The sequence below is a fragment of the Camelus ferus genome, chromosome 27 (assembly GCF_009834535.1).
Source record: "Camelus ferus isolate YT-003-E chromosome 27, BCGSAC_Cfer_1.0, whole genome shotgun sequence".
Classification (NCBI taxonomy): Eukaryota; Metazoa; Chordata; class Mammalia; order Artiodactyla; family Camelidae; genus Camelus; species Camelus ferus.
The window spans coordinates 4469422-4489578 of NC_045722.1; the positions used below are offsets into that span (position 1 = coordinate 4469422).

The window sequence follows — 20157 nt, forward strand, 5'->3', positions numbered from 1 at the left end:
TGAACAGCAGCTCATTTCCCCTCCCCCCGACCCCTGGCAACCACCATTCTACTTTTTGCTTCAATGAGTTTAACTACTCTAGTTACGGCATATAAATGGAATCATGCAGTATTTGTCCTTCCGTGAGTGGTTTATTTATTTTATTTACATTTATTTAAATTTTTATTGCAGTGTTTCCATTATTTAGCATGGTACCCTCCAGGTACATCTGTGTTATCACATGTTGCAGGATTTCCTTTTTTAATGACTGAATAATATTCCACAGAGTGTGTTAACCACATCTTCTTTATCCATCCATCCACTGATAGACACTTAGGTTGATTCTATATCTTGGTTATTGTGAATAATGCTGCAGTGAATGTGAGATTACAGATGTCTTTTCAAGATCTTGACTCCAGTTCTTTTGATTCAATACCCAGAATGGGACTACATCAAAGTAAAGAGTTTCTGCACAGTAAAGGAAACAATTAACAGAGTAAAAATGGCAACCTAGAGAATGGGAGAATACACTTGCAAACCATACATTTGATGAGGGATTCATATCCAAAAGACATAAGGAACTCCTACAACTTGACAGCTAAATAAATAAATAAATAAATAAATAAATAAATAAATAAATAAATAAATAAAAATAGCCGAATTAAAAAATGGGCAAAAGATTTGAATAGCTGCTTCTCCAGAGAAGACGTAAATGGCCAGTACGTACATGAAAAGATGCTGAACATCACTAGTCATCAGGGAAATGTTGCCTGTGCTTTTGATGTCATATCGAAGAAATCATTGCCAAGACTGATGCCATGAAACACTCATCCTGTATTTTCTTCCAGGAGCTTTACAGTTTCAGGTCTTATGTCTGTAAGTCTTTAATCATTTTGACTTGATTTGTATGTATGGTGAAATGGGATCCATTTTCATTCTTCGTATGTGGATATCCAGTTTTCCCAACACCATTTGTTGAAGAGACTGTCCTTTCCCCAGTATGTATTTTTGGCATTCTGTCAAAGATGAGTTAACCATATGTGTGTGGGTTTATTTCTAGGCTTTGTATTCTGTTCCATTGGTCTATATGTCTGTCTTTATGCCAGTACCTTACTGTTTTGATTACTGTAGCTTTGTAATATTTTGAAATTAGGAGGTCTGAGGCCTCAGCTTTGTTCTTCTTTCTCAAGATTGTTTTAACTATTTGGGGGTCCTTTGTGGTTCCATATGAATTTTAGAGTTTTTTTTTTTTTTTTTTTTTCTATTTTGGTTAAAAAATGCTGTTGGGATTTTGATAGGGATTGTATTGAATCTGTAGAGCACTTTGGGTAGCATGGACATTCTAACCGTGTTAAGTCTTCCAGTCCATGAACATGAGATGTCTTTCCATTTATCTCTGTCTTCTCTGTTTTCTCTCAGTAGTGGTTTATGGTTTTTAGTCTCCATATGGTTTTTATCTCCTTGGTTAGATTTATTCCTGAGTATTTTATTCTATTTGATGCTATTGTAAATGGGATTGTTTTTCTTAATTTCCTTCTCATATTGTTTTTTGTTAATGTACGGAAACAACTGATTTTCGTATGTTGAGTTTGTATCCTGCAACTTTCTGGAATTCATGTATTAGTTCTAATGGTTTTGTGTGTCTGTGTGTATAATCTTTAGAGTTTTCTACATACAAGAGCATATCGTCTGCAAACAGATAATTTTCCTTTTCTCTTTCCAGTTTGGATGTCTTTTCTTTTTCTTGCCTAATTGCTCTAGCTAGGGATTCCAGTATTGTATTAAATAGAAGTGATAGGAGTAGGCATCCTTGCCTTTTTCCTATCTTAGAGGAAGAGCTTTTAGTTTTTCACTGTTAAGTATGTTAGCTGCAGACTTTTCATATATGACCTTTAAAATGTTGAAGTAGTTTTCTTCTATTGCTAGTTTGCTGAGTATTTTTATCATGGGAGGATGTTAAATTTTGTCAAATGCATTTTCTGCATCTGTTGAGATAATCATGTGATTTTTATCCTTTGCTCTGTTGAATGTAGTGTAGCGCTTTGATTGATTTTTGTGTGTTGAATCATCCTTGCATCCCAGGGATCAGTCCTACTTGTCATGGTATATGATCCTTTTAATCTGCTCTTGAATGTGGTTTGCTAGTAGTTTATTAAGGATTTTACGTATATATTCATCAGGTAGTTTTCTTGAAATGGCTTTTTCTGGGTTTGGTATCAGGATAATGCTGGCTTCATAAGATGAATTTAGAAGTATTTCCTCCTCTTCAATTTTTGGGAAGAGTTTGGGAAGGGTTGGTGTTAATTTGTCTTTAAATGTTTGGTAGAATTCACTTGTAAAGCATCTAGTCCTGGGCTTTTCTTTGTTGTGAGGGTTTTGATTACTGATTCAGTCTCCTTATTAGTTATAAATCTGTTCAGATTTTCTGTTTCTTCATGATTCAGTCTTGGTAGGTTGTAAGTTTCTAGGAATTTATCCATTTTTTCTAGGTTATCCAGTTAGCTTGCATGTAACTAGTCAGAGCTGTCTCTTATAACCCTTTTTGTTTCTGTGGCATTGTTGTAATGTTTTCTCTTTCACTTCTGAATTATTTTTCTCTTTTTTTCCTTCTTTGTTTAGCTAAAGGTTTTTCAATTTTGTGAATCTTTTCAAAAAACCAACTGTTAGTTTCGTTGATGCTTTTCTATTCTCTTTTTTGTTTATTTTTGCTCTAATCTTTATTATTTCCTTCTTTCTGCTAACTTTAGGCTTAGTTTGTTCTTCTTTTTCTAGTGCCTTGACGTATAGAGTTAAGTTGTTTATTTGACATCTTTTTTCTTTTTTAATGTATATGTGTTTATTACCAGTATAAACCTCTCTCCTGATACTGCCTTTGCTGCATCCCACGGGTTTTGGTGTGTTGTGTTTTTGTTGCCTTTACCTGTTTTTCTATGCTGTTGTCTTTCTTATTGATCTGTAGTAGCTCTTGTGCATAGCTCTTTGTCTTTATGTTTCAAGTATTGTTTAAGTTGTTGGTCTTTCATCTTGATTTGTAGCTCTTTCATCAGGCAGTATGAAATTTTGATGTGGCTAAATCTATTGATCTTTCCCTTTATGGTTTCAGTCATACTTAAAAAGGCCATCCCCTCTGCAGGATTACAAAAAATGTATATTGTTATTATTATTTTATGGTTGTATTTTTATATGTAGATCTTTACTCCATCTAGAATTAATGGGAAGGATGTGAAGTAGGGATCAAACTCTTAAAAAGCAGTGTTAAATGGCTGCACGATGTTCTGTCACATGGATGGCACATTCATATGTTGCCTGTTCCCTTATGGTCACACATATAGGCTGTTTCTAATTTTTTGCTTTTATAAATAAAATTGTACTGTATTTCTAGTTGCTTCCTTAGGGTAGATTCATAGAACAGAATTACAAGATCAGAAGGAAACTAAGAAAGTAAGGCTGTCACAAGCAGGGACTTGAAGGTGCACTGTCTGCATCTGATTGTCAACTCCACTCTTGGGTCACTTTGCAGCTTCTTCAAGTCACTTCCTTATGCCTTAATTTTTCTCATCTGAAAAAATGAGGGTAATAATAGTACCCACCTCAGAGCATTGTGCTGAGGTTTAAATGTTTAATACACATAAAACACTGGAACTGGGCACATAGTAAATGCCCGATTATTATGTTACTGCTGCTGCTGCTGTTTTTATTGTGATGGGCATTTTAAGGCAGGTGACTTTCAGAAAAGGTCATGCCATTTTTATATTTCGCTATGGGAATATAGGAGATCCCATTGCCCCAACCCTTGTTATCATTGAATATTATCATTTTTTTAAAGCTTTGCTAAGTTTAGGTACGAATAACAGGCTCCTTTTTTGCTGAATCGTGCGGTGGGGGTGGGAGGATGCGCACTCTTTTATCCTCTTGAACCTTAAAATTAAACTGCTTTCTTTAGAAAATGGCTTATATTGCCTTCTAGGTTCCTTTTATGGAGTTGTATTTTAGCACTCAAAGCCCACCTCTGCTTTTAAGTATGTGATTTTCCTCCCAAATTCATCACTTAGGCTGCAGTGACTCTCAGAAGTTTGTTCTTGTGGCTTATTCTTCAGGTGCTGACATTCATTTGAGCCCTTACCATCTGCCAGGCCCTGTGCCAGGTACACAGGCCTCACAGAGGAGTAAGTTGCTGTCCACATTCAAGACACTCAGCCTGGGGCACGGGGACAGGGCGGGGCAGCTGGCATCAGAGTTGGAGCGTGTACAGCATAGTGCCACCCCCAGGCTGGGGGTGTGGGGTTGGAAGCAGGCCTAGAGAAGCTCTCAAAACTGTAAACAGGGCTGGCTTTTAATACGAAGTGCAACTGTGTTCTGCCTGAGGGGGACTTGCTCTGTGGAACCTCAAACTTGACTTTTTTCTTTTTCACTTTATAAAATAATTCATCATGGCATTTTTTAATGCATTCTTCCTATGCATTTAAAATATGTTAGTTTGAAGAAAAGAAATTTTATGAAACTTTCCTGAAGCACTGACGTTGGGCGGGCTTCCCAACCTCGGGTCTTGGTCTCCCCTCCTGTCAGAGAGGGTCGGGTGAGGGCTTCTTGCGTTCGGCTCTCCAGCACTGAGCCCCCCGAGCTGTGTGCTGTGAAGGGCTGTCAGCAGCCATTACGGAGGTTCAGGTGGTAGGTAGCTCACGGCGGAATACGCAGTACTATCAGCTCAAATTCCGGAGGGACAGGGGGCTGGGCCTTTCCTCAGTGGCGCTGAGGCTTAGACTTGGCCGGGCCAGTTCACTCTGTGGCATAGAGGTGTCCTCATCACCAACAGTGCAGTTTTAGTTTTTCTTCCTCCTTTTGTAGGAACACCTCATTTCTGGGCAGTCTTCTTGGTTATTTCTTGAAGTGACTGTGTGCCTAGATGGAAAAGTAGGATTGCCACCTCTTCCTCCACCCCCACCCCCACCCTTTCTCCGTTCCTGCTTTATCAGAAAAGGGCCCCTTGGCTCTTTTTCCAAGCCACCGAGTTTGAATTGATCTTTGTTGCCAGTAAGAGATAGGGAGGTGCTTTCGGGTTCCTGCTAAAGTTACCTGACAGCGGAAGGTGTGCATCTGATAATTATAACTCTAGTGCTTCCAAGGCCTGAGCGGTTGAGCTAAGAGCAGTAATCCTGATCTTATCAGGAGGGTTTTGTAGTCCAACAGTGTTGGTTATAACAGTATCTGTTTTACTTCCTGGGGCTCCTCTCTCCTCTTAGGATTTGCTTATAATCCTGCCCATTACCCCCTTGTGCATGTCTCATTACCTCCTGGGATCAGTTAAAACTGGTGGGAAGGCAAAGATGTTTTTCTTTTCTTCCTCCCAGGATCTGGGATTTGGACTTTTAACGTCACAGCATCATCAGCCCGTCCAGCAGTAGTCACAAGCGTGGCACAGGTAGCACCTACGGAGCCACAGGGCTGACTCAGGAAAAGATAGTTTACAGCTTATTTAAAAAATAGCAACAATACTAACAACAGCAAGATTCATCCTGAAGACTTTTGTTACATTTTGTATTTCAGAGTTATTAACTAGGATCCATGAGCTTGGGATCAGCCCTTTGAAGTTTAGTGATTTAACTAATGACTACTTTTGAGGTCAGGTCCTAGGAATTTGCCCAGATATGAGCCTTAGGTGGAATTCAGAATCTATTAGGTTATGGAGCATAGACAGAAGGAAAACATGACTGTTCTGTGTCTTCAGAGAACACTCAAGAATCTCTATAAAAGTTGTAGCGTCTGTGATGGTGTTCTAAGGACAGTAGTTTCTTAGAGGTTTCAGAATATGGGGAGCTCAAGTGAAGAGTCAGTAGCTTAGCTTCTGTGCTTTAAATCTGAAGGAAAGAGTTAACTCTTGCCTTGGGGAGGAGTGAGGAATGGGAACTAAAATTGCTTTGGACATCTGAGCTGTGCTTTAATAAGATATTCCAGGTGGTCAAGGAGTAATCCTAAAATAGCCTAGATACTTAATTGCTTTTAAAGTCAGGCGCTTCTGTCTCTGGGGAGGTACAGCTCTAAGGAATGCAGTGCTGGCTCCTAAGATCTTAGAGGCGTGGTCTGGCTTGGCCTTTTTTTTTTCCCCCAAATCCCAGTAAAAAGAGAGGCCCAAGGTAGCTTTCTTGGGTCAGGAGACGCTGGTTAGATGTCTCCCTTTCTCCTCACTACAAGTTTGGCGATGAGCCTCTGGCTCCTGCTGCTGCCAGCTGCCATACCTGGCTTCCTCCAGGGCTGTGGGATTGGTCTTGGCAACCACCCATACACCCCAGAGACAGTGATCTCTCTTCATTAGTGCTCAAAGGCTTCCTGCTTGATCCCCTACCTAATGTCTCTCCATTTCCATCAGAACCTACCTTTCTCACTATAAGATTCAGATTCATCCTTCTCTCTCTTTCATCCCCTCATTCCAGATCCAGTTGATTCTCTGACTTAGGAGCTCTGACATTTCTCCCTGGTTCTACTGCTTCTCCCCCGCCCCCACCCGCCGCACCCCCGCCTCTACCCAGATTCTCAGTGTGAGCTACTGCATAGCTGGCCAGCCCCAGTGCTGGCTTTCCCTCTCAAGTCTTCACTACTGTTTACAGAAGTAATATATTGACATTGTAAATCATTACTGAGGAACATGAACAATGTATTTTATTAGAAGAATAGTCATACTCCTCTCTTACTTGAAAGACTAAATATTGTGACAGTGTCAGTTCACTAAATTATTCTATAATTTCGGTGCAATCTCAATTTTCTTTGTTGATGGAGAGAGAGGGGGGGAGAGCAAGTGATCCATCTTGACAAGTGATTCAAATGTTAATTTAGAAAAAAATAAACAGTTTTTTATGATTGTCTCCCTCCCCGTTAGACTGTAACCTCCAGGAAGTCAGAGGCTCTTACCTCTCTTCTTTTTTCCTTGGAACGTTTCGCAGTATCAGTATCAGGTATATCCTAGTGATCAAATACCTGTATGTGAATCAATAAAATGAAAACATTGAAAAGTGAAAATCCTCTGTAATTCCAGTCTGATTAGGTGTCTACATACATTTGTGTGTGTATGTTATATTTTTTCAACAAAAAAGGGCCATTAAAATCATCCAAAATACTGATTTAATCACTTTTTTTTTTTGGTTCACAGAACACCCACTGCCTCCCCCCTTCACGGTTCAGAGTTTAAATTTCCTTCTGGTATTCAAGGCATTTCACAGCCTGTTTCCACCTTAACTATTCAGACTTGCATCCTCCCTGCCAAAACATGCCTTGTTTATCCCCCACTTCATGCTCATTGAGACTGTAAATCTCTCAGCCCATTCTTCTAGGCCCCCTTCATCTCCACCTGTGAGCTGCCTCCTTTCTTCCACCTCCTGGGCACTTTGTGTTTTGGTACTTTGGCTTGCTCTGCTTGTTAAATGCAGTTTGTGTCTACCACGGAGTTGTGGTAGTGGGCACCACGTCTCTTGTCCCTCTCAGCATTCTCAGCAAGTTGCTTAGTGCTCTGCCTGGGGTGGTTCTCAGGAAGTCAGCGCTGGATGAATTTGTCATAGGCTCTTTGCTTCTCAGGACAGAATTGGCCCCCGGGGGCCCTCTCATCCGGGCCTCTGTCATGTTGGATTCCACACTGTGACATCCCAGATAGATGGTCTTCTACGAGCGAGAAGATGCCAGCCTCCTGAGAAGGCCCACTCCATTGTTGGGCAGTTCTGATGGTTAGGAAAGTCCTAATCGACCTGAAATCCCCCTGCTGATTTCTGCCCAGTGAAGACTTCTGTCTTCTGGGGCTTTAGAGAGAAAAGGAGAGGAAATAAAAAGACAGCACTGCTTCCTCTTCTGCAAGGCAGCCTTGTAGATTTTCAAGGATAATGAATCCATTTCCCCTTTTCGATCTTCCAGGGTTGAGGTGTTGAGGAAGCACTACTTACACTTTGAGTAACAGTCAAATTAGACTTTGGTTGTTTTTTTGAAGGCCTTTTATGTGCATGTTGGGGTGCTAGGGCCGTATTCTTCTGGTCCCCTCAGAGACATAACCCACCTGTATCTTTCTCTACTGAGAGGAAGGCAGGGGCTCCTCTTACCCAAGGTGCTCTGTTTTGGAGGTAGTGGAAAAGGTTAGCAATTCTTGCTCCAGAGGCCCCAGATAAGTCTCCTGGGCTGGCACTGTGTGAGGGCTGGTTTTCTGTTTGCCTGCACCTCCTGGATGAGTCGAAGCCAATGAGAAGAATCAGGGAGGAGGAGAAGCTCCCATTCACAGGCGCCTCCTGAGGCCAAGACGTGGCCTTGTGGGCACTCTGTGCACACAGGGCTTTCTTCTGCTTTCCTTCCCTCTCCCCCTTCGTGATGCCCCCACCCAGACCACTTTGTACTGTTCTTTCAATCCACGAGGCAGCGTGGTGTGACAGAGCCAGGCAGGCCCAGGTTTCAGCACTGGTGCTGCCACTTAGAAGCTCTCGAGACCATGGGCAGATAAGTAACTTGCTCTTTGAGCCATTGTTTTCCCGTCTCCAAATAACCACCTCAACATTGTACAATTAAGTGAGAAATGCGTGGGGAGCTCCGGCCCGGTCCTTGCTACGCAGATGCATAAACACTAGCTTCCTGCGCCCCTTTCTCCTTCCCCTGACCTTCTTTCACTACCAATTTTGAGAGATTTAAAGGCAAAATACTCTGTGGCCCCCTTGGGGAGAATGAGCTGACTGTGGATATAGTAGCCAAAGCTAATCTTGGGTGGGTATTTGGGAGCAAACTGTCAGTTTCCTGTGAGCTCCTGGTGAGATCAAAGTGGTTAAAGGGGCTTCTCAAGTAGGAGAGGCTGAGAAGGTTGTAAATGGCAGTTAGTGGCCGCTCTGCCTACTGTCTCTCGTGCACATTTCTGGGCTGTTGAGCACTGCTGCCTGCTACCCGCAGGGAACAAAGCCCGTAGACTTGTATGTGGCAGCCCTTCAACTGAAATGCTTTTCTCGGGGACCCCTCTTGACCCCTGAACTGTTGAGTTGGCTCTTTTGGGGTGTGTTTTCCCCATACCTGCCACTACTGCTCCCTACTTTTCTCCATCACTACAGTCTCAGTCAGCCACACTCAACATTCAAGAAAAAAATCATTTCTGGGCTGGTAACTCTCCAGCAGTCATGCCCACACCCTGTTGATAGGCCAAGAAACTTCCTGCACAGAAACTTGAAGTGCGTAAGTGAGCTGTAGTTTTACAGCAGTTGATTCGAGTTAAGAACCAAGAGAATAATTGCTGAAGCCTATAATCTTCCCAGTGAAAGGAGGAGGGGAGAACAGAGGCGTCATGGGGCTGGGGGTCCCATGGGGAAGCCCATCCCTGTCTTTCAGCAGACATGTCAGTGCTTTTTATGTGCTGGGGGCTGGGGATACCCTGTCATGATGCTTACAGGCTGGGGACAGAGACAGAACACAAGGTGACACAGCCCAGAGGAGAAAGACGCTGGTGGGCATAGGCAGGAGGCTTCCTGGAGGAAACGGCATTCCAGCTGGACTGTGGTTCAGGGCGGGCAGGGCTCCGGAATTACTCTCACCTCAGCCAGAAAATCCTGTGAAGCTGGGTCGAAGTTTAACTGCCCCGAGACAAAGTAATGCAAAGAGAGTGGACATTTCCCCGTCAGCCCCAGTGAATGTTTTAAACTAAGTAATGACCCAATCTTGCCTTGAACAGAAGAAAACACCTTCATTCACGGACAACTCTTTTCCTGTGTTTTCTTTAAGTCATAACTGACATTCTTATCTGTGGAATGGGTCCAACAGTGGGATTACTGAAAAACTGTAGTGTCTTGTTTGCATCCTGTTCTGACAAGTGTCCTGTCTTGTGTGGTCACTGAGCTAGGGCCATTCCAGGCTAAAATCCCATCTTTAAGCAGATTTTTAATCTGAGTGTTTCAAACTTAGTGGGCTGTGGTGAGTGCACTATCTGACCACTGTCCCTGTGCTGTAGTTTGTAGCTGGTGAGAGCAAAGGGGTCATGACAGCCCCCACTCCATCCTACGAGGAGGCGTTCTCCTCTGTTCCCCTCTGTTCCTGGAGCCTCGCACCCAGGTGTTTATTTTCACACGTAGTCACACCCTGGTGGCACTGGCCTGCTTGTTTTTACACTTCTCTCCTGCTGTGGAAAGCCCTGTCTGAGATTCTAGGTTGTGGATTCTGTCCTCCCCACCCAACTGAGTGTTAAATAGTTTCTGAGTGAGCATTCAGAGCGCCTGGATGTTACCGTGATTTGTAAAACACAGTGTTTTCATCTCTCTTGGTGACCAATAGAGAAAAAAATCGAGTTGGGAACTGAGCTGCCTCAGTAAACAGCTGACATAACAGAAGCAGCAATGATCCCCCGTTAAATGTCTTTCAGCCAATAGGGGCTCCTGGGTAATTGACTTTCCAGCAGGAATTACTGGCTCAAATGAAATCACTGGGCATTAGGGTGACCTGCTACAGCCTTTGAAAGGGGACTGTAACTCTGTCTGGTTTTGCTGACCTGACAGGCATAATTCATCTTGATTATTCATTGTGCTAGTTGCCACCAGATTTCTGTTGACTGTAATTACAACATGGGGATGGGTTTTAGCTTTTTTTTTTTTTTTTTTTTAAGATAGTGTTCCTTCTGCTTGGCTGTTGGCCTCCCTGAGCTGAAGGTGCTGTGGGAAGATTTCTGCAGCATCTGCCTGGGGAGACGATGAGCACACAGTCAGATAGCATTTCCTGAGCACTTCCTTACACAAGTCTCTTACTAGATAAGCAGGGAAACAACTTGATGTAGCCTGTTTCATGTCAACTGACAGGGTGCCACTTCTTAGTTATACTTCCGTGTGTGCTAAATCGCTGCTCTCAGAAAGTGGGTCTATATCTCAGAGCCAGCTTTGTGTGGGGGAAGCAAAGTGTGGTCCCAAAATATAACTGAATAATACCTCCTGCTTTCAGGCAAGCTTTAACTAAAAGGGGCAGTGGGAGAGAATGGAATTAGCCCAGGCTTTCATTTTATTGACACAGTTTTACGAGATCCCTGTGCAGTCCAAAGAATGTCCTCCCGAGAAACCTCTGCTCCCTAACCCCCGATATTCCTCCCCAGCCACTTACACACCCCAGCCAGCTGGGAGGCACATGCGTGTGCTCGTGCATGTGGGTGCGCCTGTGGTCCTGGGGGAGAAATGAGAGAGTGATCGGCTCAGTGTGTCCAGTCCATCCACTGGGTCCTCCCCTGACCGGTGGGGCAGGGTGAACGGGTGACGTCTGCTCTGGCATGTCATCCTCCCCACTAGCAGAGGGCTTTGTGGGCTGTCCTGTATGACACATGTTTCTGTATGTTTTCGGAAGAGGTGCTTCACTGGTTCACATAACTAGTTCATGCCTTTTCACAATGATTATAGTTCATTAAGCATTCACTGGGGCCTGGTAAGTATCAGGCAGTGTGCTTGCACTGGAGGTACAGAGATGAATGATACACTTGGCTCCCTAGGAGCTTACAGTACCTGGGGATGACAGATAATTCTATGAGATTGTAAGCTTGAGATGTACAGAGAGTACTTCCAGAGTACTTATGCAGCCAGGTGTGAAGGGAAGGCTTCCCATAGAAGATGGTGCCTGATATGAGGAGTAAGAGTTACCCGACTGAATGAAGGTAGGAAGTAGATTTCAAGAACATAAAACAGAAGCGTATTTGCACTTCCTCCAGTTCAGTTGAATGGTGTTAGTTTAACCTAATCAATTAAATTAGATTTTTATTATTTCTCTAATGAAAAGGAACTCCACCCTAGTGGGAGAGTCTCTGTACCTTGGGAATAATCTCAGGCCCTGGGGCCCTCGTATCACTAGGTAGTTCTAGAAGTGGAGCTTCTAGTGGTGAAGCTTGGCTGGGACAGCACAAGATCTTTGAGATCTTTGAGGTGTTTTTCCTGCTCCCTCTATCTTCCACTTAGAATGCCGTGTGGGAAGCCAGGCGAGGTATCTTCACAACATACCGTATAATATACAACAAACACACCATAAAACATACGAACATATGCCATACAGAATCTGAAGAAAAATGGTACATCTCAGAGTGATGGCTTCCGGAAGATCAGCTAGGGATGAGCAGTCCTCAGAAAACTGGGCCTTTGTGTCCTCCTCCTCCTCCAGGATCAGGTATAAGTACCACCCACCCACCTCCAGCAGACAGAGATGATTCTTCCACCTGACTCGCTCTGGTTCTGGAACCATAATTGAAAGAAAAACAAGATGTGGCAGAGGGAGCCAGGAGAGCATGGTTGCTAAGGATCTTCATCTGCACCCTGAATGACTGCCTTGCCCGCTTTCACTCGGTCCTACTCTCTTCTGAACTCTGTGCTTTGTTCCCCTTTAGAATGGTGGTTTGGCCTGGAGTGATGATGCGGATGGAGGCCGGGGAAGAGAGATCTCTCGAGATTTTGCCAAGGTCTGTAACGTTCCCTTTATGATAATGAAAGGGGCAGTTCTGCAGTGGGTTGTTGTATCTGATCCCCAAGGAATAAGGAGAGGAGTGGCCTATGAGACTCATTTGTTGTCACTCCGATGGCTGTGTATCTCTGGTATAGGACTTCCTGCATAAGATGTAATTTTTCACTGTGCTTTTTTTTTCCCCTGGGGGGATCGGGATTGCAGCTATATGAACTGGACGGTGATCCGGAAAGGAAAGAGTTCCTGGACGACCTCTTCATCTTTATGCAGAAGAGGGGTGAGTGTGCAGTCTAGTCATCATTTCAATTCAGTGAATGTTTATTGAGTGCCTACTGTGTGCCGACCACTGTTAGCCACCTTCCCTGCAGAGTACCAGCATCTTAGCCCAGGAGGACAAGAGCCTTCTGGTCCGGGACTTAGCCAAGTAACTGACAACCAGATTGAAGAGGGCGGAGAGGGCCTGGGTAGACAATGAATGGAGTGATCATCCAGATTTGGTCCTGCTTTATTTTTGTCACTCTTCTTCTGATTAATTGCTCTCTGGAGTCATTTCAAATTCAAATCTACTTTTTTCTTAGCCTTATAGCAGCCCTGGACATCACCTAAACTAGTATGTGGGGCTTCCTGTTGGTGCACCCAGCCTTATAAAGGCTTAGAATGAAAGAATCGAAGACCTCAGGATTTGTTGGGAGGGTCTGAAACGATCCATGGAAAGGAAAGGCTAACTCTCTTTTTCTTACCCATTGGCTCTTTGATTTTGGCATCCGCTGGCTTGGTTGGTGTGCTCTGCAGTGTAAATGTAGGGTACATGGACACCTGCTTTACAGTGCACTTTCTCACTTCTCTGTCCCTCTCTCCTTCTCACTCCCCATTCCACCCACCCCCAACCATCTCCACTTTGGACCATGGAGTGTCTTGAGCCCAGTGACTCAACTTCCTGACTCTATGTCCTGTCATAGCAGTGGGTTTACCAACCAGGGTCAGCCCTCAGAAAGCACAGCCAGAACCCCAGCCTCTCTAGGAGATGATCCTCAGCAACCTGTGTAGCTCCTCCTCCATCACCCTCAGGACCAGCAGCCTCCCTGGGACCCTGCCTGATCATGCATCCCTTAGATTTTGTGTTAGCTCCTTTATTTGAGACCTGGGAATGAAATCCTCCTTTTTTACCTAGTCTGAGCTATAATGACAGCCCCCAACAACTAAATATTGAGTTAACTCCTCTCCCTCCCCTCCGCTCCCCACATCGGTCTGATCCATCCCTCCATCCTCCTCCTTCCCCTTCGTTTACCTGCCAAAGCCTTATTGCCTTCTTAGTAGCATGCCTGTTACTGCTGGTTTGCTTACAAAGGCAGTCGAAAGTTTTGAGTCTCAATTTCCCCCATCTCCAAGCCTATCAAAGCAGTCTGAGCAGCTCTAATTAGTTTACTCCTCCAACTGTTATCTGGAGCTGCATGCGTCAGTAAAAAACCAGAATATAATCCTGAAAGATAATGTGACTGGCAGCAATGAAACTCCCTGGTTACCCTGAGAGAGAGAAATCCACTTAATGCTTCGGTCTCCCCTTCCAATTACCTTTTAATTATTTACAAGCTCCGCAAGCCCAGCTGGTGCAGCCCGGGAGCCAGACTCATCTCAGAGGGGCTGCCCTAGCAATGCGGATTGTAATCCGAGGTGTGGCTCTGCTGCTTCCTTTCTGCTTTATTGCTTTTCTCCTTTCCCAGAAGGATTTTTAAAGGAAAATAAGAGTTATATCCGCCTATCCAAGAGTGAAGGTCGGTAATTGTTTGTTTACTATTGTATGTCCCCACTAGACTAGGAGCTCCTTGAGGACAGCCACTTTGTCATTTCTCCATGTCCCCAGTACTAACACGGGGCCAGGCAGGGAGGGGCTCAGGATGCGTTTGCTGTATGAGCACTCCTGTTGGTTTTCCTGCCTCAGCTGCCTGACACGGGGAGGCAAGCTGCCCCCACCCCCACCCCCACCGCCTCCCCAGCTGCCCTGGAACTGGAGGTCAGCAGTGGGGGGCGTTGTGTGCTAAGTGTCTTGCTGCTCTGCAGCACTGGGGGCCCGCCAGGCTGCCATCCAGTCTGTTCCGGGGTGAACCCAGAGCAGGAGTAAGTGACTTTCTTTGATCATGTCAGTTTATGATTATTCAGGCCTTGGATCCATCTTTTTTCTGTCTCCAGCACTTATGTTAGGTATTTCACTATTTGCTGGCATCGCCAAACAGAAGGGCAACAGTCAAGTCAGTTTTGCTCCTTGTTAATTGCTCTAACAGGCTTCTCAGCCTCAGCATATTGACTTTTGGGACTGGATAGTCCTTTGTTGGGGGGGGTGTGCGCCCCCCTGTCTTAACAACCAAAAATGTCTTCAGATATTATGAATGTTTCCTGGGGGACAAAATTGCCCCCCATTGAGAACCACTGCCACAGAAGGATGGGAAAGATGAAAATCAAAACTTTCCTCTGCGGAGAAACTCTTCAGGAAAATCATCTTACCTCCACTCAGGTAGCAGTGCCTGAGGGCAGCAGGGCCTGTGTCAGATAATAGGGTGAGTGCCCCGTCTGTGGCTGAGTGCCAAAGGAGTGGGTGCTGGGGCCCCACCATGGGCCAGAGTGCAGGTAAGGCCTCAGAGGAGCCGTACACACAGCCGAGCACAGTGGAGGTGATGGGAGTGGGGGCGGAAATGCGGTGGCCTGCGTGGTGTGCGTGGCCCAGGCAGGGCTAGAAGAACCCTTGTCTGTGGCCTGGATGAATCAGCTGGCACCAGACTGTGAAGAGTGGTACTTGGCCAGGCATTAGCACTCCAGTCTATGACATAGCCAGGTTGTTGAAGTTAACACATAGGAGTGTCATCAGAGCCAGGCTTATTTGTCACTCCCAAATTGAAGTGTCTGGGGCACTCAGGAGCCCGATCCTGTTAGCTAGCTGGGTCCAAGCAGAGGCCTCATGGACCCCAGCGGCACATCAGTGACTCATCTTCCAGAGCTATTATGAAGGATAAGCAGTAGATTTCAAAGGAGCCACTGAAAGTGGCCTGAGTCTGAAAGGCCCGGTGACGCCCACCTGGGCCGTGAGTGGTCGGGCAGCTCTGACGCAGCAGGCCACAGTGCAGAGGAAGTGGGCCAGGCTCCGGGGAGGCAGCGCGCAGCAGGCGGCCCCAAGTGACCGCAGCTGCAGGTGATAAAACGGCTGTCCGGTGGGAGAGGGGCCAGGCCTAACTGCTTTGTGCTGGGTCTCTCTGGCTGTTAACATGTTTAGGTGAATTGACTGCAGCAGATGGGCCTTTCAGCTCCGGCACCTTGATTTCTAGGCCAGACCGGGTGCCTTGCACCCTCGTGACCCCTCCCCCACCGGCAGAGCAACTCCCCCCAGAAGGCGCCTGAGCAGAGGCCAGGCAGTGCCCGGTCTGGCTCCCTGTGTCCTGCCTGCCTTGGAAACGGCCACTGCAGCCTGTCAGGAGGCATGCAGAGGGGGAAGAGCCCTGGACGGAGGACGGTGAAGCCAGGGCTAACATCTCCCCCTTCTCCACAATCCTGAGCAAATCCTTCCTCTTCCGGGGACTGTAGTTTCCTTATCTATAAAATGAGAGGGTTCAGTTAGGTTAGAGTCAATCTGGAAGGTTCTTCCCAGTTCTCTGTTCTGTATTACGCGTCCACCATTGTGTCTGTTGAGCTACTGACAGATAATGAGCCTCCCTTGACCAAATATAGAAGGAAAGGCCCTTGAGCAATTTTCTATCAAAATAGTTGTATAAAAACTACACCAAGGACCCCCCAAAACCAAATGCTTCTCTCCTTTCCTTGATGTATTTCCTCTTTTGCTGGCTGAAGCCAAATTGAATTAAACAAGTTGCCTTTGATTCTGCTTCCTCCCCAAATGTTTCCCTAGGAAAGATGGGTTAGATTTCAGGGCTCTGAGACCCTTTCTGCTCACTTTTTGCCACGTGCACCCACGTGTGTGGGTGTGTATATAACACACACATTTATTTCCAAAAATAAATCCAAATAGTTGTAAATAAAATTCTCTGGCTAATTTAACTCACTGTGGGTGGTTTCTGAGGTATCTTTCTCTGGTAGATTTTCCAGGCGGAGAGGTTGGGGTGGGGAAATCTCCTAAGGGAAGGCTTATAAACCATTCCATTCTTCCTTCATCAGGGAGGAAGAGAGCTTGTTCTCTTGTTCCCCAGGCGGTGAAACAGAGGTGTGGTTTCATCAAAGAGAAGGAAGATGATTTTGCTGTTAATTTTATTATTATTATCTTGTGTACTTTATAGAACCTTTCAGTCCATTATCTGATCTGCTGCTCCCCAAGGCTCCAGCGCTGTGAGGTAGAGAGGGCAGAGGTTATCATGTTAGCGGGGAAGAATCAGCCTCCAGGCTAAGTGACTCACCGGAGGCCTCTGGCAGAGCTGATTTAGCACTTGGTCTCCTAAACCCCAGGCCAGGGCTCTTTCCCTCTCCTGCACTGACTGCCCTTGAGAGGCTTGGCTCCATCACTTCCCGTTGGGGAGCGGACAAACCTCGTCTCTCCTCCAGCCTTCTGAGTCCCACGGCGTGTGTGGCCCACCTCCACAGGCCAGTGTCCTGTAGGGTCTTGACAACTCTAGCTGAGTAACATGGGGTAGAACTCTTCATGCAGGAAGTCTTCGTCTCAGGGAAGGGCAGATGGGACAGTTCACAGAGGCTGCCATCTGTCGAGGCAAGATGGGTGGGAGTGGGGACACAGGAGACAGAAGCCCTCACAGCAACATCTTAGTAGCACGCACCCAGAGCGCCCACGAGCAAGGCTGTCCCCTCCAGCCCCTGCCCCAGCTCTGCACACTAGGCTAAGGACCTGCTTGGTGCCTTGAAGACAAGTTTGTCAAGATCTCGCTGGAGAACTCCCCTCCCTCCCCCACTGGTTCTGTTCAAGGCTGCAAACTGACCTTGGTTTTCCCAAATGGATTGTTGGATCTGTTTTTGATGTGTATATACAAAGAATTTACTGTGGGAAAAAGGCTTGGTCTGCCTCAAAGTGCAGTTTGAGTGTTTTTCCTTCTGTTGTGTGCTTATCTATCCATCTCAGGGAAGGAAATGTTCCTGACATATATTGCTTTGCCTTTTGGTGGAGGGTGTTTCTTGTATATTATTTGTATCTGTACCTTGGACACTCTTCCTGATAAACTGAAATATGTTTGTCAGATAAAATAGGCTTTGGGGTTTCATTTTCTAACTTTATCCCCAAATGAAAGTCCAAAATGCAAATCTTTGTCTTGGGATTATCCCTTTGTTTTTGGCTAGATCTTTTTTTCTCCCCAGGTGATCTAACCACTGTTCAAATACGGGGGGTTTTCCCCCCAACTTTTAATAGTCATTTAAATACTCTATAACTACCCATTTATCCATAATAATGGAAAGGGATCCTGGTTTTTGAAAGGCATGATTAATTTGAATAGCTCACTTTTGTCTTTAAATTCAGCCTCTTCCTCTTCAAAATCCTTTATTGGTACTTCCAGCACTTGGTAAAATTGATTTGATAGTTTTGCCTCCTTTGTTCTAAAGTGAGCCAGTATTCAGTAAATCGGCCAAGGCTTGCTGTAGGAAAAGTTGGAAGGGAGAGTTTGACCCACTTATCCTGTGTGGAAATCTGTTGGGTCTGGAGAGGCTAGGGACATGGATCGGCAGTGGAAGCTCAAGACAGGCGTGCAGTGCCCAGGCCGGAAGGCCCTTGAGTTGTTGCATCTCTCCCCAGCCAGCCTTCCACCCCCATTCCTGGAGACACCAGACAGGTGTGTTGATCAGCAGCAGGTGAAGCAGAGAAGACCTGACAACCCACATCCTAACTCCTTGGCCAGCTTCTCTGAATACAGTTTTTATGGAAGGAGATAGCACAGCTATAACCATAATTTTATTGTTGGCCACAGGAGAATACAGCACTGCACGTACTGTTGAACTTCACCTAAAGCAATTCATCTGAGCTAGAGTGTCAAGAAGGTAATGGGTTTAAGATCAGCCTCTCTGGCTGTGGTGCCTACAGAGCTCGCACGCATTGCTGAGGGGAATATAAATGGGCATAACCACTGGGAATCTGTTTGGCAGTGTTTACTCAAGCTAAACATAGGCCAAGCCCATTACCCAGCAGTTCCACTGCTGGTGGAGCCCCCACAGAAATGAGAGCTTATGTTCCCTGAGGGGCACAAGTGAGAACAGTTACAGCAGCGCCGTTCATTATAGCCAAAAGCTGGAACGAACTCCCGTGCCCGTCAGCTCTAGAATGGATAGCCCAGTGGTGGTGTAGTCCTGCACTGGATACCACCCAGCAGCGGCAGAGCTGAGTTCCTGCTGGACGCAGCTGGGGTGACTCTCCCAGACCTAATGTCGAACAAAAGAAGCCAGAAACAGAAGAATATATACTATGTGCTTCCACGGATGTCAGGTTAAAGAAAGTCACCTTGGTGGTACGTGTCAGGAGAATGCGTACCTTCTGGGAGGGGAGGGATGGGGGATGGATACTGATGGGGAAGAGGCACAGGAGGGTTCTCTGGGGTGCTGGAAATGTTCTGTGTTTTGATCTGAGAAATAGTTACACTCGAGTATAGAGAAGTAAAGCTCTGGAGGGCTGTATATTTAAGATGAGTGCGCTAGACTCCACGTCAGTTGGACCCCTCAGTGGGAAATGGGGCAGAGGGCTGGGGGATATGTGGCAGCGCAGTGCAGCGCAGTGCTAGGGGGTTTGTGCGTCCTTGCCTCTGTCCTGTCTTGGGGAGCAGTCGACCGCACTCCGCCAGACCCAGCTGCTCAGTTTCCCGGTGGGAGGCGTTTTCTCCGTGAACAAGTCGGGGGTGGGGGGTGGGAATCATGAGTCGTTTCTCTGCTTGTTGCTGGGGAGCAGGACTAGAGCAGGACAAGCATTAATGTGCAGAGGAGTGAGCAGGAGTCTTCCCTGCCTGTCTGCTTGCACTTAGCATGGGTCTTCATTCTCCTCGGCGTCCTGGTCGGCCGCCCAGCTCTCTTGACAGGCTATGGAAATGATTAATGATCTTTTCAAAGCCAGGAAAAAGCAGTGAGGGTCCCTGGCAGGGCCACACCCTGGGTCCTGGGCCCCGACTCCTGACCAGTAGGCAGGAAGGCAGCCATGCGACTCTGTCTGGGGTCCCTGCCCCCGATTGCTTCTGGTCTTCACTGGAATGTGCCCGTTCTCTGTGGTGGGAAGGAAATGGCCCTGCCCCCAGCACTCCTGCCATCTCCCATCTTTGTCTCTAGTGCCGGAGGAGACTCCTCACTCTGCCTCCCCCCCAACTCTGCCCTGTCTCCGCAGTCTCAGGAGCGCCAGGTGCTAGGGAGCAGTTTTTGTTTGGCTCCATCTGCACTGCCAGCTCCTGCTCACAGCTTGGCCTGCTAGTGTCGGTGCGCAGTGGCAGCCCCACCACCAAGGGTTAAAGCCCCAGGAGCCCTCGCAGCTTCACTGAGTCCAGGGCCCTCATAAAAGCCTTTTCCGCATCGTCCCTTGGGCTGCCTCAGGCTCCCTGGCTGAAATCTGATAAGGGGCCTCTTTGTTGGAACTGTCAGTCTCCTTTATTGAGGAGGGAACTGGAGACCAGTGGCATTTCTTGGGGTACAGATAAGGCCCTGGATTCCTGTCAGAGGGAGCATGATTAATTACTCTCAATCCTAGCTCCTGCTTTGATAGCAGTGACTGACAGTCCACAGGCTTCCCCATCAGGTGCCCCTGTCCCCTCTGGGAGGCATGATGGAGGCAGAGATTCAGCCTCCTGCAGG

The 20157-nt window shown here is 46.3% G+C and overlaps 1 protein-coding gene across 2 annotated transcripts in view; it reads left to right on the forward strand.

Moving 5' to 3' along the window:
* Positions 1-20157, forward strand: part of ARID3B (AT-rich interaction domain 3B) — a 48010-nt gene that overhangs the window by 15282 nt on the left and 12571 nt on the right. For both annotated transcript variants that reach the window (XM_032468888.1, XM_032468889.1), the window contains exons 3-4: positions 12323-12394; positions 12601-12673. In XM_032468888.1, the coding sequence (XP_032324779.1) occupies positions 12323-12394; positions 12601-12673 (145 nt within the window). The remainder of the gene's footprint in view (positions 1-12322; positions 12395-12600; positions 12674-20157) is intronic.